Source organism: Chaetodon trifascialis, chromosome 21 (genome assembly GCF_039877785.1).
Source record: "Chaetodon trifascialis isolate fChaTrf1 chromosome 21, fChaTrf1.hap1, whole genome shotgun sequence".
In the NCBI taxonomy this organism is placed as follows: Eukaryota; Metazoa; Chordata; class Actinopteri; order Chaetodontiformes; family Chaetodontidae; genus Chaetodon; species Chaetodon trifascialis.
In genome coordinates, this window is record NC_092076.1 from 9,287,962 (window position 1) to 9,305,317 (window position 17,356).

General features: G+C 41.4%; 1 protein-coding gene across 1 annotated transcript in view; it reads left to right on the forward strand.

The window, feature by feature from the left end:
- Positions 1-5,584, forward strand: part of LOC139350081 (rho-related GTP-binding protein RhoN-like) — a 30,757-nt gene extending 25,173 nt beyond the window's left edge. The window contains exons 4-5 of the mRNA XM_070991177.1: positions 1,365-1,499; positions 4,477-5,584. Of these exons, the coding sequence (XP_070847278.1) occupies positions 1,365-1,499; positions 4,477-4,731 (390 nt within the window). The 3' untranslated portion in view covers positions 4,732-5,584. The remainder of the gene's footprint in view (positions 1-1,364; positions 1,500-4,476) is intronic.
- Positions 5,585-17,356: the final 11,772 nt, after the last annotated feature.

A 17,356-nucleotide genomic window follows, 5' to 3' on the forward strand; every position in this document is an offset into this window, starting at 1 on the left:
ATGTCAAATTCCCATTGTAGGATGAAGCATGGTGCACATTGAGAGCTCAGAGCCTGAAGGATCATACCAGTGTTTCTCTATATTTTGGGTTGTGTTTAGATGAGCCACAAAAAAATGCAAAGACCTGTGGTTCCAGGCTACAGGTGAGAAGATGTACGACAAAGCAGGAAGTCCAGCATATCAGACACATGATTTTACAAATATTATCAAGGCAGCAAAATATGCAGAAACATTGGCACGGTCCTTTAACGTTTACACCGTTTTGTGGTACTGAAAATTTATGGAATTTGATCATCAGGATTTTCTTCTAAAAGCAGCTTGAATTTTCTTTCAAATCTAACTCAGTATGAGGGTTTGAATAGAGAGGCCGGGTTTTTATGCTGTAAAATAATTGCTGTTAATGGTTGTACGTGCAAGAACTTTGTTAAACTACATATTTCAACATTATGACCGGGGCTGAGTATTATTCTACTGGTGCCAGATAATGAGCCAAAAGCTCTCAAACGCTTCCGAAATTAATTCAATCTTTTGACACAAAGCAGCTGTAAAATCACTTTACCTCAATAAAATACTAAAATGACCAAAGATCAAAGTACAATTAAATGAGAAGAATCTGACCTAGCATTGAATGGATGACATTTCTGTCAATACACAAAAAAGTACTGAGGTTTGAAGCTCAATTTCTAGCACAAGACATTCATGGTGACAGTTCATAAGAGTGACTCAACACCAGGCTGGGAGGCAGTGCACAGGGCACCTGTTACCACACCCAACAGTGATGTCACAGTGTCCTGGAGAACACCTGTACATCACTGCAGCAGACTCTCACAGGGTGTTTAAGTTACACTCCTCAGACAGAGCTCAGAGTTTGTGACATGACTGGAATTTGAAAGAAACAGTTTCCATGTTGAAGAGGTTTCAGATCTGCACCTCTTATGTGAGACATTTAATAAATACACCTGTCCAGAAATACGTGCATATCCTTATGTTAACTGAGGCTATTTTCAGGGTTTGCACGGAGCCTCTTGGTTCCAGTTTATGGAAATGCTCCAACATACCATGATATTTCTAGCATTTTGACTTGACCTGCTGCTCAAAGCCTTCCCTTCAACCTATCCAGCACTTTTGGATTAAATGAAACACTGACCTTATCCCATCATCAGTGACTGAAAGGGAACAAATCCCTGCAGGAGGCACCAAAATCTTGTGAAAAGCCTATCCCAGAAGAGCAGAGGCTAAACAAAATGCAATGTCCAGGTGTCTGCATACTTTTGGCCCCACAGTGAAGTATCCTCCATTCAGCCCATATTGATTTATAAAGGACGTTGTACTCACATGTAATGTATTTGTCTGTTGGTACACAGTGGCAGGGTGAGACACAGGAGTTCTGTCCCAATGCCAAAGTGGTGCTGGTCGGCTGCAAGCTGGACATGAGGACGGACCTCAACGTCATGAGAGAGCTCGCCAAACACAGGCTGATTCCTGTCACCCACGAACAGGTGAGGAGCGCAGAGAAAACGCCACTTCTGAACGTGTTTGTATTCTTTTCCACGAAAGCCCAGCCAGCATCTGTGAGCATCAAACCTGCTTGGAATTAACTGTCGTCCCCGCTACCGAAGCCTAACAGCGCCAGCAGTAATTCAGCATGTGTGAATAACTGAGCTGTATTTATTTAACATCATTATATTTGTAACATGCGTGACATATGGTTTCCAGTATCCAGTCCTTGGTAATTTTCCACTGCAGCGACTTTCATTTGCCTACAGTAACACTGATTTACGTACAAATTTAATAGTATCATCCCAGACAAATGACAGCCATTACTTTGTTCCCTTGCGCACATAAACAAAACTTCTGAAAATGAATTTGGAGGGTGACATTTGCTTCAGATCATAACTTCCATAAATACAGAAACACAAGGAGTATAAAAGAGCTGGGACGGAGCAAAGGAGACAAACAGCAGGATGTGCGATAATACAATTGTTTTTCTTTGTGTCTTGGAGCAATGAACAGTGGCACACATGAATTTTAATAGCCTATTTTCATGTAAATTTGAATTCCCACTTCTTGGCAGCCTTTTGTCAACACATTAATATTTTCTCATACCTACGACAAAGCAAAGGTAACCGCCCTCATTTTCCCGTCAGTAATGGCATCAAAATTGGTTCATCAAGATCTCCGATGAGTTGCATGAAATGATTCATCTCCAAATTAACAGAAACCTTTGATCACAACAAATGTTTTCCTGAAACTGTACCAGCAGCAATTTTCAACTTTGAAACTCCTTCCTTATTTTCCATCCACTCTAAACTCCTCAGTTAGGCTGCTTTTACCTTGTTTGGCTGGACGTGTACTGTAGCTGTTCACTGTAGTTCAATTGAAGAACACTTAAAATAACCATCCCAAAGGCGCCCAAAGCATGTCTTTAGCTTACTCTCATATTTGTCCAATTTCGCTGCATCAAAACTGTGACTTTACATCATTTTAATTACCTGTTTTTGCCAAAATGTGAACAATCAACAGTGAGAAACACTCACAAGACAATACGTATGAGGCTGTTGGCTTTACAGAGCCCTGAAAAGAAACTCTGTGGTCAAACAATTCACAACACTGTGGCCTGACTTTATCGATATAAGAGAAGAAGATGGAAAACAGAGCAAAGGTTGGGAGTGAGCTGTGCTGAAAAGTGTAGCCGTTGAGCTTTTCTCAGCGGGCAACATTCAGACGGCTGCGGCGCAAACGGCCACAAACTGGGACCTTTTCATTTCAGCCACTTGACCAACTGATGTGATCCCCAGGGAGAAATGCATTCACCACAATGATCCGCACATGAACTGTGTGAGTACTGCTGTAATCAGCTTATGGGCGTCAAAAAAAAAAAAAGGACTTGAAGTGCTGGAACATTTCCAGTAATGCAAAAATAATGCAGCCTCCCTGCTAGCACAGCCCGAGTCTGTAATATTTCTTATAGAGGCGGAACAATATCAGCACATCCTGCTGTTTGATGCTCCCTCAATACGGAATATCTCTAACACTGATGTCTGAACACCTACGCTGTCGCACAGTGTAGATGTTTCATTGCCAAAGAAGTTGATGAATCCAGTTGATGACACACTGCAATAAAGAGACAAACTCACAAAGGCACCAGAGCAGAAGTGTTATTCAGCAAAACAAAATCTACATTATTACAAGATGCACCCAAGAAGGACAGGTAAGCAAAATGAAAGCAACATATTCATATAGGTTCAACCAGCCGAGATTTAAGATGGTGCCAACTACTACTGGGAATAAGCTGAGCTTTTACGCTTAAGTTTTACAGTTGCACAGATAGGCCTTGAATATTTCATAGCTCTGTGGAGGATCTCAGCTTTCTGTATGCACCAGCTAGCTATTATGCCTCTGATGGCGTAGGCTTTTATTAAGTGGGAAATCTTTACTGTCCATGACTGAGACCAGTGGTCTGATATACACAAAAGGACAAGGTAGGGATGATATAACAGCATGTAACAAACAGTGATGAGAGTCCACTGTTTGTGCGTTAATGTGCTCATAGTGCTGCTTTCAAAAACCAAATGTAATGCTGTATAAACGCTTAACTTTGACTTTGCTGGATTACAGGAGGCGTCAACAGTGTTCCAGGGGTTTGACATGACATTTAAGAATGCAAAAAGCATCATTTCCACCACACGACCCTCCACCACGACACACACACACACACACACACACACACACACACACACACACACACACACACACACACACACACACACACACACACACACACACACACACACACACACACACACACACACACACACACACACACACACACACACACACACACACACACTCTAAGTACCAGCTCTCAGCAGCTCGCTCTCTCTGTGAGTCACCTGCTTTTGGACTACAAACAGAAACTGAAGCATACAGGTGGATAAATGTTTGAATTTTAAGGCAGCACTAATCTTTTTTTATGCTAACAACTGAAAACTCAGAAGGTGGTCATGGCCAGAATTACTAACAGGCAGCAATTTTCCTCCCTGTGAAGCATTTTAGGGTTGTTAAGCTAATTGTTTTGGTTTTACAACCCACAAATTTAGTGTTTTGGTTCAGTCTCAGTGTTCTCATCAACCTTTTTTCCTGCTGCAGCACACAGCTGTGCAGACAGTACAGACAGTTAGCATCTAGCTGGTGAACACAGTGGAGTGCTAGTTTCCCTCAGGAGTTGGTGGAGACCAAAAATAGAGCTCAAAAGGGGAGTAAATACTGGTGTTACATTGAAAACACTGTGCCAAATGAATAATGTGTAAACAGGCATGTTTGCTACCTGTATGAGGTCATAACTTGTCAGTGTCGTGTTTACAACTTGGTCCACTGCCTCCAACTCCCCCCCTAAAATAAATGAATGCAGGTTTAAGTCCTCGTTGTTTATTTGTCCTCTTAACGGGCCCTTTTTCTCTATTTCTCTGTTCCCAGGGCACTAATTTGGCAAGGCAGATTGGTGCCGTGGCCTACGCAGAGTGCACCTCGAAGTATTCGGAGAACAGCGTCCGCGACGTTTTCCACGTCACCACCCTCTCATCTGTGTCCCGCATCCATCGGCCGCAGCTCAAACGTGCTGGCTCACGTCGTGGCCTCAAGCGGGTCTCCCAGCAGCCGCCCCGGACTGAGATTCATGAGCACCCACCTGCCATTAGAAAGGACCGGGCCAAAAGCTGCGTGCTCATGTAGGACCAGAGTCTGCGAGCCACCTGACCGGCGTGTGCTGATGGACATGAAACCATACTGCACATGAACTTAATTTATTGGTGAATTCTTGTCAGATCTTTGCACTGCATAAAGGACAATATGATGAAAACAAGAATGAATGCTATCCTGTGGAGTTTCTTTGAGGAATTGTTTGTCCTTCTTTAGCAAAACTCTCCTTGTTATTTTTCTCTGTGGCCGTGTTCTCATCAGGGGAGGTCATTGTTGTGGCAAAAGCTATTTTTCTTTAACGCTTTTACCTGACCAAGTGGACAACAATGGTCATGGACACAAACAGGCTGGTTAGCAAATAAAACGCAAGGACAGAAAAAAGTGAGTTTGGAGATTAAAGGGAAAAAAATAACTGGAAAGATCACCTTGCAGGAACCAGCAGCAACAGTGCTGGTCCTGACCTCTTTTGTGTTGTTTCCTGTTTTGAAATGCTATTCTCTCTTTAAGTGTAAGTAAATTGAAGCACAATACGATGCACGCAAACTGCTCTGAGTCATTCGCAAATGCCAGGAAATGAACTTTGCTGTTCCACTTCATATGACAAGCTGAAAAGAAAATCTAGACAGACAAAAAAAAACAAAACAAAACAAAACAAAACAAAAAAACTCGTGGGCTGAGATGACACTAATTTTCTTAAACCACAAGTGCTTTAAATATTGAAAAGTGAATAATCACTCACCACATACTACTGAAGTGTTGTGAAATTAATATTGTTCTAATAATCCTCACTGGGAAGGAAAGTCACAGGGGAGCAAAGAGGGTGACTGTTACAGTATGTTGTACATGTGATAATGAAATAAAAAAAACTTCATCTGCTGAGTGTTGGAACATCTTTCGTATGGGATTCAATTTTGCCTTGATCCTGAATCACTGCGCTCGCAAAAGTGAAGCGTATTAATGAGAAATCTTTGATTTGTTAGATTTTTGTCTTAGCCAGAATTTTTCTCTCTGCGTCTGAATTCAGTGGAGCTGAAAGCAAAGCAGTTTGAGCTCTGAACACAACAGAAGATATCACTTTCTACTTGAAGAAGTTTTCCAATCTCAAAAGCACAGAAATAGTGACAGCAAATAACTTTGCTGTAAATCAGCATTGTGCACTAGACAGCCCACCTTCAGACAAAATGACACATTATCACAAATAAAGTAGATGGCCAATAGGATATAATGGTAAACAGAAACACACACTCTGAACTTGTGAATCTTACATGTCACGCTCTTGCCTCTTTAAGTAGAGCTGCAGCTGTAGCACGGCGGTGAGGCTGCACATAGGCACAGTGACACTTTGGAGCTAAATGCTAACATGCTGTTTAGCATATTTATCATTTTAGTCCTTTAAGTTTAGCATTTTAGAATTGCAAAAGTTGCTGATTAGCACTAAACACAAGGTACAGGGTTAGGGTTGAGTTGGTAGGGTTAAGCTTTCCAGGTATTTGGTCATAAACCACAATATTGGACGAATAAAAAATCTGACATCATGGATGGTGCTAGATGAAATCTATCACCAAAGTTACTGCAATTCATCCACTGGGGACCATGCACGTGTAAAACAAATTTCATGGCAACTCATCCAGTAGTTGTTGAGATACACCATTAAAGTCACTGAAGTGTTTGAGACAGAGACTAAAAGAAGACAAAATAACACATCTGGAACTGCTAAACTGCGTCAAAGCAATGAGGAACTGACTCGGCTCTACATGAAGAAGACAACTGGATTATCACAGATAAAGAAAAAAAGAGTCTGTTAATGAACACAAACAGCATGTTTGTTATGTAAGTTATGAATTTCAAGTATGAAAGAAAACAAGACATTCGCTCCTTATTACTCTGCGTGAATGCTTGGACAGGTACGGCTCTGCCTACATCACAGTAAGCTGGGATGTACGCCTACAGGTCATCTAATGTCTCTTTGGCAACTCGTGGTGCCACATCAGCGTGCTCACACCTGTATGATTTGTGACTATAAGGAAGATGACATGGAAATAACAAAATGTCCATACACCTTTTCAGCAAAAGGTTGCACTTCAAAGGTTAAGTTTTATGATGAAACGGCCTATAAAAGCAGACAGTGTGGATACACTAGAGGGCCTGGTTAAATGAGCTGGGTGTCTGTTCTTTGCTTCAGCAAGGGTAGGATTCAAAGACAGTTAAAAAGGCGGAGTAGATTTATGATGGCACAGTCTGACACCCACCGCAGGACCTGATGATATATCAAAACATCATTTCACATTAGTACCGGGCTTCCATAGGAACGCTCATCACACTCTTGGCACGTCTCACTGTGTATCAATAAACGTCTCTCCCACCTGCAACTGTTGGCCACTGCCTGGCTGCGGCAGATTAGCTGCACATACAGCTGATTTACTTAAACTTTATTTAATCCTACAATTTATCAGTCACCGATCAAAATGTCTGCGATGCAATAAGATTTTCAAGCTGATTTTCAGTCCTGTGAAGTCTTCTAGATCTATGGGCTTATAATACAATGCAGCTCTGAAGCTGGCAGTGTATTCCATCTGTTTGAGGCATCTGCCCTGACCTATTCTCTTTCACCGTTCAGAAGATCATCTGAGTAATTGTTTTTGAAAGGGGGCCAGCGGTAATATATCGGGCATGTTGTGTTGGAACTTATAACACTCGCATATTTTTGTTATTGAATTGGCGAAGGGAGGAGGATGCTTTATAACCATGCCTCTTCAAAAGGCTCTCTGCATTCCTGTCTTTGATGTCCACAGAACCAGCCGACATTTGTCAGCAAAGGAACAAAAATGATCAACTTCACATTGCTGTTATTTTCACACTTCAAAACTATTCAGTGACATCACATATATGATGAATATGTTCCCCTCATATTTAAAACGAATACAGCTGCCGTGGACTGTATTCATGAGCCTTGCAGTCTGACCTTTAACTGTGACTCTTGTTCCATTTGTTTCCCACCAGCATGGATGAGGCCCTGCGGCAACTCGCTGCCTCTGTGAGCAACGGCAAAGTGACATTTCACAGCATCGCTGCCACGTTGCCATGCAGGCAGTGCGAGGTCGCACCACATGCCTGAGGAGAGACCGAGGCAGGCCTGCAGTCGGGGGGGGGGGGGGGGGGGGGGGGAGGACGTCCGCACACAGGGAGAAGCAACAATTCCGTAACAGTATATGACAACGTCTGCATAGTAATTTTATCACAAGTGCTACTGGTGGTTAATAATGGCTGGTCAGATGCACGGATAATGACTCCCAGTAGGGTGGTGTTATTCTGAACACACTGCATGAAACACTAGTTTGTTATTCACATACAGAGTCAAATTCTCGTTTATCATTATCATAGAAAGAATAAGCCTTTTGGCTAGCTCTGCTGACATAATAGGAGCAAATTATTAGACTTGAATTGAATTAGACTTGAAATTGAAATTGCAACTTTGATACTCCACATCCGCCGCAGCCCTGTAAAGGACCACTGACATCCAGTTAGGGGAGAAACTTGCATAACCTCAGCCTCAGGCACTGGGTCAGCCTCTGCTGTGGTGGAAGAAATGTTTGTTGATGCTACAGAGAATGTGAAAGATGTCACTTTGCGGTCTCTTTGGCCTCCGGCTGAAGTGAGCAAACATATTTGGCAAACAGTCATCGCTCTTGTCCTTGCAGCCTCACCTGGCTCAATGGCATTCCACTCAACAGCTAAGTAAGGCTGTGGAGCGACTGCAGAGCATGCTACAGCTAAAGCTTTCTAGTGTATTAATGGGGACAATTTTTCAGCGGTTGTCAGATGCTTCCCATTTAGTCGAGGGGATTTGTGTGAGAAAAGCAGCCAGTATAAGTGGATATGTGGAAAAATGAACTCCGAATGGGCCAGAAGGTATAAGATGTAAGACCACAGAGAGAAAAAGACCATTAGACTCCCACATGCACAACGCTCTGCTATTTTGTTCTATTTTTTTCAATTGTCAAGGACCACAAAGGACCACAGCTTTACATTTTATCTTTGTGTGTACAGGTTATGTATCGTGTACAGTACCGGTATTACCACCAAAGTACAGCCAAGAGTGTTCAAAGTTTGGTCAGTTTAAATAAGACAGGATAGGTTATAGTGTTTTCCACATTTAGATATCACTTTTAGCCAGAGGCGCTGACATTCAGAAAAATATAGTGCGGTTCTGGCATAAAAGCAACCAGGGATGAGTCCTGAGAAGCAGAGTGGATTCAAAATAAGAGCAAATGGAGGAGGAAGATGAAAGAGAGAATTTTGCAACTCGGAAAAAGTTAGTGTGATGAAGTCCTTGAAAAGGGTTGAGTCAATAAAGCAGGGTGGGTGGGTGACATCACTTTACTGTCTGAAGTGAGACAACAATTCAAAACACTGAAGGGCCTTAAAGTACAACCGTGATGGAAAAAAGTTGGGTCGCTGTGCAAAAAGTGAATAAAAACTATTTGTGAAGAAACTGTGTTGACCGACAACGGTTTTATGAAGCCCACGTAGTCATATCCATTATACAATCATGTGTTCACAATATGGTGAACATGTGAATGACTGAGCATTTGCATTCTTAGTCAAAGTAATAGTGTAGCTTTACAGATGACAGTCCACCACTTTGGACCTGACTGAAATATCTCAACTATTGGACTGACTGTCATGTAAGTTTGTACAAATATTCATGGATCCCAGAGGATCGATGCTACTGATTTTGGTGATGCCTTGACTTTTCCTCTACCGCCACCACAAGGCAGACATTTTTGAAGTTTAGTGAAATATCTCCACAACTATTGGATGAACTGCCATGAAATTTGGTAGTGACATCCGTGCTCCCCCCAGGATGAATTGCGGTAACTTCAGTGGTCCCATAACTTTTCCAGCATCGTTAGGTCAAATTTTTGATTCACCCTATCAGTCCCAGCTGCAGCATGTTGAGACATTTCACTAAAAATCTCACCCTCACTGTGCTGCTGGAGTAAAGTCAGTATACTCCATCCTCCGGGACACATGAGTGTCTGTAAGATTGATTTTGCCATTTCTGGAGCCATGAAAGTAGCATAGCAGCCTGTCTGAGACATTTGCCCGAAAATATCAGCAAGGCAAGTAGACATGCATGTCTCAAAAAAAAAATTAAAAAAAATTAAAGGGTCTCATGATAGCAATACTGTGGTTTGTATCTTCAGAAGAGTACTGAAGACCAACATAATGGTGACAGTCTGTATAATCCAGCAAATGACTTGTTACCATGTGACATGTGCATCTCCTAAATAAAGGCACTTGAATGTACCTCATTAATGCATGCCTTATTCCCCGAGGGGCATATTCTCCTTTTGCCTGTGGTTAGGATGTTGGCTAAGACCTAAGTAGCTTTCTCTGGGGCACTTCAGCAATTACGGCTTCAGCGGGATTTGAATCACAGCTCTCAGGTGAGAGGACGACGCCAGCAACAACTAGAGAAGCGGTTCTCAGACTTGTTCCTCAGGATTCAGAGCCCTGCTGCTCTTCAATCTAAACATCTAATCACAAAGCATTTACCTGGAATACGAAATGAATGTCTTACAGAGAAGTGACAATCAACTCCAGCAACAACTTCGGGGTTTCGAATCCAGTGTGCGACCTGCATCATAAGTCCCCTGTGAGACAGGCCGGCCACGTGTAAAATAATGTGAAGTCACGCAGGGTCATGTGAAAAGTTCACATGCAATTATGGAAATTCGGATATGTAAAATTTATTGTGCTTTTTTCCTGCAAAGGACGAGACGTTGTTTATGTACTTTGGAGGGAGACAGGAGTCTATCTGAATGTACTGCTTTTCCTGCATTATTATTATATGCACCATTATCTTGATACAAACACACTATGCAGGGGGTCCATTTTTCATTTTAATTCCACTATAAAGCAGCACTGATCAGTGACCACCGAGGCTCAACCCTTCTGCATCTTTAATGCCCTTCCTGCTTGCACAGTGTCAGCAGCCATAAAACTGCACCCTAATGCTCTGAGGGTGGAAGATGGCTGACAGCACTGCTCTATTATCAGTTCAGTTTTACTCAAATCCCCGCTTTTAACATCACAAGGAAAGGGAATTAAGTGAAATAATGCTGGCAACAAGCATCAACCACCCAATACAAGCAACACAATAGCAATGTCATGATAATGGTTGCCGTGTCAGTGGGAGAGAGTGAGTCATTAAAAATGCAGGACCCATTTAAACAGTATGTAAAATTGAGCAGATTAAAAATATATGTGCCCTGTGTCCATGAGGGCTAAGGCTTCTCCTTCTGTTCTCTCTGCGCAACAATGAAGGCGGCAAATTTGTGGGGCCAAGACGAGAGGGAGCGCATGCACAAAACAAAACGCAGCTGCGCATACAAGCATGCATGTTTCTGAAATTGGATTTTTACTGCGGTGGAACTCTTGCAAATTTAACCAGGAGTAAACAACGCTTGTACTGGAGGGCCTGACTTGTTAAAAATACAGTTTGTTCCAACTATGTTAATTCAGTGCCCTTCTTTCTACAAGGGAGAAAGTTTTGAAGGCACGATGCTTGTGAGGAAACCTAACCGGTTCATTTTCTAGATAGTTTCACTGTGAAGTTCGTGACCCGGCTTTAAGGACTTTGTTGAAGAGACACTTGTTGACAGTGTTTGGGTTGCAGCCAAAGGGTGCGACCAAAATACTGTTAAAATACTTTTGGAGGCTTCAGGCCAGCAGCTAATGAGGATCACAGCAGCAAAGTGTGAGAGCAGTTGGGGTCATCATGAGCAAGTGGACTCATTTTTCACAGCAGCTCGACCACAGAGAGCTGACATGTGCTTGTATGTGATGTGCACACGAACAATCAAAAATATCTAAAATAGCTGAATGATGGTTAGCAACAAGATCTGAACAAAAGCTTAAGTCTTCCTCTACCCAACAAAGCTGGTGCCTTCTTATCTGTTAGCTTTTCCAAGTGTAACACTATTTTTTTTCTCTTGCAAAAAACACATAATTCTGAATTTAGAATAAAGACTCTCACACTGTCAGTTTTAGCATTTCCACCACTGTACAATAGTGACCTGTGATGACCCTAACATATCAATAAACTATAAGGGTTGAACTGTAGGCCTAGGACTAACAGATATTTCCACTATCAGTAAATCTGCCATATATCTTTTCAGCTTCTTGATTAGTCGTTTGGCTCATGAAAAGTCAGAAAACAGTGAGAAACGAGTCAGTTCAAAACTCAAAGACATTCACTTTTCTGCCATAAAAGACAAAGAAAAGCAGCAAATCTTCACATTAGAGATGCCATAACAGGGAATTTTTGGCATGTTTTGCCTGAAGAGTCTACAGCCACACCGGCAGCTCGGTGAGGCTGCACTAAGGCACAGCAGAGCTAAATATTAATGTAAGCATGCAAACATGCTTGCACTGACAACGCGAGTATGCTGATGTTTAGCAGGTATGACCTTTACTGTGGTCACCATCTTATTTTAGCATGTAAACTTGCTGACTAGCTTTAGAATTTAGCAATAATAAAAAGGTAATGGGAATGTCATTAGTTTGGGAGTTATTTGTTTGATACTACATTTGATGACCAAACTTAGAACCCCAATTAAAGATTAAATAAGTAAAAACATCAGCTTCAGCTTATTTTGAATTTGATGCTAACTACACATTTCAAACAAGTTGGGACAGGAGCAACTAAAGAGGTAAACAGGCTCATTAGTAACAGGTGATAGTATCATGATTGGGTATGAAAGGGGCATCCTGGAAAGGATAGAGCGAGGTTCACCACTTTGTGAACACATGATTGTATAAAAGATGTTACAACATGGACTCAGGAGCACTTTGTAAAACTGCTGTCAGTAAACATAGTTCATTTGCTAATGATTACATTCTGTTTTATTTCCATTTTACGCAGCGTCCCAACTTTTTTTGGAGTCAGGGTTGTAAAACAACTCAAGCCAATCCATCCAATAGCTATCGAGATATTTCAGTCGGGACCAGAGTTTTGGATGTTGCCAAGCATAGAGCCAAACTGCTAATGTGGCTAAAAATTACTTAAAGAATTGATTATCAAAGTCCCTGTAGGCTAATTTTCCGTCGAATGGACTAATTACTGCAGTTTTATTGGAATGATTATGCTAAGAAGAGAAAGGACAACACGACATCTGGGTCTTTCCAGTGCTTTTGCTCTGATAGTTTCCCTCAGCACAGTCTGTGAGTGTTGTTTCAGCTCTTGCAGGTGTGGAACAATCCCCAGCAAACACATTCTTGTACCACTGTAAAAAAAACAATACCGATCCTTCTGCTTATCCCCAATTTATCTGGGGGGTAAATGACTGCCCTCAGGTGTTTGAAGCAAATGCCAATCTGCTTGTACATGTTTGCATACACGTACGCAGATGTGTAGCTTTGCAAACAGGCAACCGCGTCGAAACATTCCAGATGGCCAAGCAGATTGTTTTGTGCTAATTTCCCAAGTGAAACGTTTGAACAGAAATATCATACACGAAGGGATAACCCAGTCCATGCTGAGGCATTAAGACTCAACAACTGCAGACATCTAACAAGTAACCTACTTTTCACACAAAGATCTACACAGGGATGCAGCCATAAATCTGCTACTGGTGAAGAGCCTTAACAGAGATGTGTCTTTAGCAGAGGAAGTACACCTTGTGACCAGTAAATTACATTTAAACTGGCTATTCCAGTACTGCAAATACCCTCAGTGATTACGGACACTTTTGTTGGATCAGTTCTGATACCAATCTTCTGCCTTTATGAAGAGGCTAAAATGTGCCACTAAAAAGTTTTAGCTTTTATTTTCAGCCATGCTGGTGCCATTACTATACGGATGTCAGGCTGTCAGTCAGTCGGTCGGTCCACCACTTCGGTCTGGACTGAAATATCTCAATGTTTGGATGAAGTGCCATGAAATCCTGTACAGACATCCATTTTCCCCTGAGGATGAAAGCTATCAGCTTTGATGATTCACTTAGCTTTTCCTCACCTATGAGGTTGAAACATCTTGGAAACCTTAGGTTGGATTACTAAGAATTTTGGTACAAACATTCATGGCACCCATAGGACGCATCCTAACTTCAAGTCAAACATTAGCATTTAGCTCACAGAGCTGCAAGCATTGCTGTAGAATATTAGTCTTGTCATGTGAACAGAAGTCTGACTTTTAAGTGACAAAATCTAAGTTATAATTACTGTTAGACATGGGTTCAGGTCACTGTTGACACTGTGCTGACAAGTCTTTTGTCATCTCCCAGGGTCACGAGCCCTTGTGTCTTTATTAAACCAACAAAGCACTCAGGCTAATACCATTCAGCTAATTGTACATTAAAAGACAGTGTTGCATTGTGCGCCTCTGCTCCGTATCATGCTGTAACCACAGCTCCCATACAGACTAACCGAGCTGAATGTACGCCCCGCTGCAGCTCAGCACTGAAAAATCAGCTGACTGGAGGAAAGCAGCGTCCTGACACTCCGGCGTCTGGCACCACACATCTGGCATTCAAAAGGCCTCGAAGCAAACGTGCTGACATTACTGTTTCGTGTGGGCTCTTTCTCTATTTTCAGCCACCTGCTTTTTGCTATCTGTTGTGTCATAGCAATGAATGACACTGGATGCAGCATTTGTATTTACCCTGCAACCAAATGCCACTGACACACAAAACAGCCATTGATATTAACTCGTAGAAAGCATAAAAATGCTCTCTCGAGGAGTTCAAATGAATAAAATCTGCAGTTAACGAACAAAGTCTTGCAAATAATGTGTTCGTGTATCTGGAGGGACATTTGTGCTATGGTAAAGAACCTTATCTGTAGCAGATGTATTTAAAATGACCAACTCTTTCAGCACTATAACAAAACATAAGAGGTTATAATCACCACTTTGGCCTTCAAGCAAATATCTGCTCTATAGGGTTGATATAGGGTGCAGTCATTCAAGTTGACTCATGTCCTTGAGGCATAATTGTTCCAAGCTCATTCTGTTAGAAAAGTTGAGCGCAGCTGCAGGACCAATATGTTTCTCTGCCCTTCAAACACTCACTCACTCATTTCCACATTGTTTCAATCGGTTATGGTTTTGCAGATATGATTTCCCCTCAGCATCAGTTCTGGTTATTGCATAGATTATAATCACCGCTGTGCAAACCACCAACGCATACGCGGGGATATTGAGTTAGCGCTATAATTAGAAACATATATTATTTAGGTGGCATGTTCTCCGCATGCAAAAAAACACGGTTGACACAGTGTAAGTGGTCTCATGTTTCATGGAAGTGGAAGAGAAGATCTGAAGTCATGAATGAAACAGTGACATTTACATCTAGGTCTAGTTTGATTCATTTGCCTACCAGCACCTGTAAAGCTCAATGATTAACATGCTACACATGTTTTTGTACAGATTAAACAAAAGATAGAGATAACAAAAAGAAACAAAAGATAAAACGTGAAATCCTGAGCTTTGGAGGTGCTGGGAGGTAGATTATTAGACCTTTGGACAGAGCCAGGCGAGCTGTTTCCCCATTTAGCCCCTATGCTAAGCTATGCTAACACTCTCCTAGCTGTATCGAGCTGCAGCTGTATCATGTACTTCTCTTCAAGAAAGCAAGTAAATATATTTCCCATTTTATCAAACAAATGTTCAGAGCTGTACATAGATGAGAATACATAACTGGCAAGTCATCTATCCCCCTTTTACCACTATCACTGTCTCAAACTTGTACGAGGTCTGCAATGAAGTAAGAAATACCTTCGTATTGTATTATCAATCGAGCCAAGAGTCTGGTCATTGCATGCTATTTCAGTGTACACAGATAGATAATAACAGCTAAAGCCCCGACAGTTTCGGTGTATAATGAACTGTACTGAAACAGCATGACTCTGCTGCCTAACTACACAATGTCACAGAGCTTGAATACCACATTCTAAGTTAGACTGAATCTTTCGCCTGGAAAATGATCCTCCAATAAAATATAGAAGATAGAGATGGATAGGAGCCGGTGAGGCAAGAGTTGAAAGCAGTGAACGTTGGAAGAGGAGGCAGTGGAACTTACACAAACTGAGTTTACAATGGGATGAGATGTGTAGATCGTCTCCTCAGAAGCATATCTGTGCTGCTTCCAGCGTTTCGTTAGAGCGAAATGTGTTTTTGTTAGTGAAGAATTATACAGAACGAGACGACCGAATTCTGTTTATTACCTTGTTATTTCTCTCAAAGCTTCACAGCCAGCCATTGATTTCTTACCCATATATTAAAAGCAGGAGCATGTAATGAAACTCAAATGTTCTTTTTGTTTCTTTACAGACTAAAACTCACAATTTGCCATAAGCGTGTAATTGTGGAAAGTATTTGGGATTATATGAAAGTGCTTTGTTGTTTCTAACATTTTGACAACAGTACTTTTCTGAGGAGTGGTGCCTAGATTTAATTTCCATTTTGACATTATAAACACATCATCCTCATACTGTGAGCACACGGAAAACCACCGCGAGCTTGGTCCTGATTGGTGCCCAAAATGTCAAACGCATGTGAAACAATTAGTTTGAAGAGTTAATGAGTCAATCAACAGAAAATTAACAACAATTTTCAAGTCACTTTGCAGACTAATATTACCCTACTTTCAGTTTCTCACCTGTGAGGACTTGCTGCATTTTAATGTATGTATGTGGCATCTTTTGGTTTCTGCATAAAAGGCTTTTTGGTTAAAGGATAAAAGAAGCACATTGAACAAAACATGTTGAGCTTTGAGGTTTGATTTGCAGGTCGAACTGCGACACCATTACATTCTATTCAAGAGGGACTGTTTCACCAAATCATCAAATATTTTATGTACCTTTACCACTGCACACAAAAAAGTGTAACAGCTACATTATATTCTACCGCAATATTTTAATATGGCCTTATCTTATAAGCATTTTATCATTTTCAGGTACATGAAAAGCTTGAAACAGCACACACACACACAGAGGCCATTCACATGGCCCATTCCTATAAATCTTGTCTCTCTCTCATTTCATTGCCACAATGGCCGTTCAATAATTCAAGAAAACTGCGCAGAACATGTTGCAACATACAGGCCATGTTCAGGAAAGCTACAGGCTTTTCCGCCATGGCAAGAAAGCCGGCGTACACCGGGGACCTGCAAACAACAGGCGCAGAAACATGAAACAGCAGTCGGAACACTGTAGAACAGGATGACAAGAGCTTATTAAAATACATTAGATCTGACAGGAGACATTAAGTACTAAATACTGTAAATGTTTCTTTCAAAGACCCCAAGGATGACACTGAACATGAGGAGATGGCGTACTGTACTTTAAGTGTAGCATTTCCTTCGCCTGCTCTTAAAGGCAGCTTACTTAGATGTATCCTCAACCCAAAAATATGTTTTAAATATCCTCTTAAGGACTCAGATATTAGGCCCATAATTAAGCTCCTGATGAGCTGAAAATTTTCTCACCATCAGCATCGTGTCTGTAGCATTTAGATGATTACACATTATATACTGTGTATACACACACACACACAGAGTATAGAGTTATTGTGGATGTAAGTCATGACAGATATGTGTATGTGTGGACAGATTACTGTGCTATTAAACAAAGAAAAAGACAAAAAGACTCAATT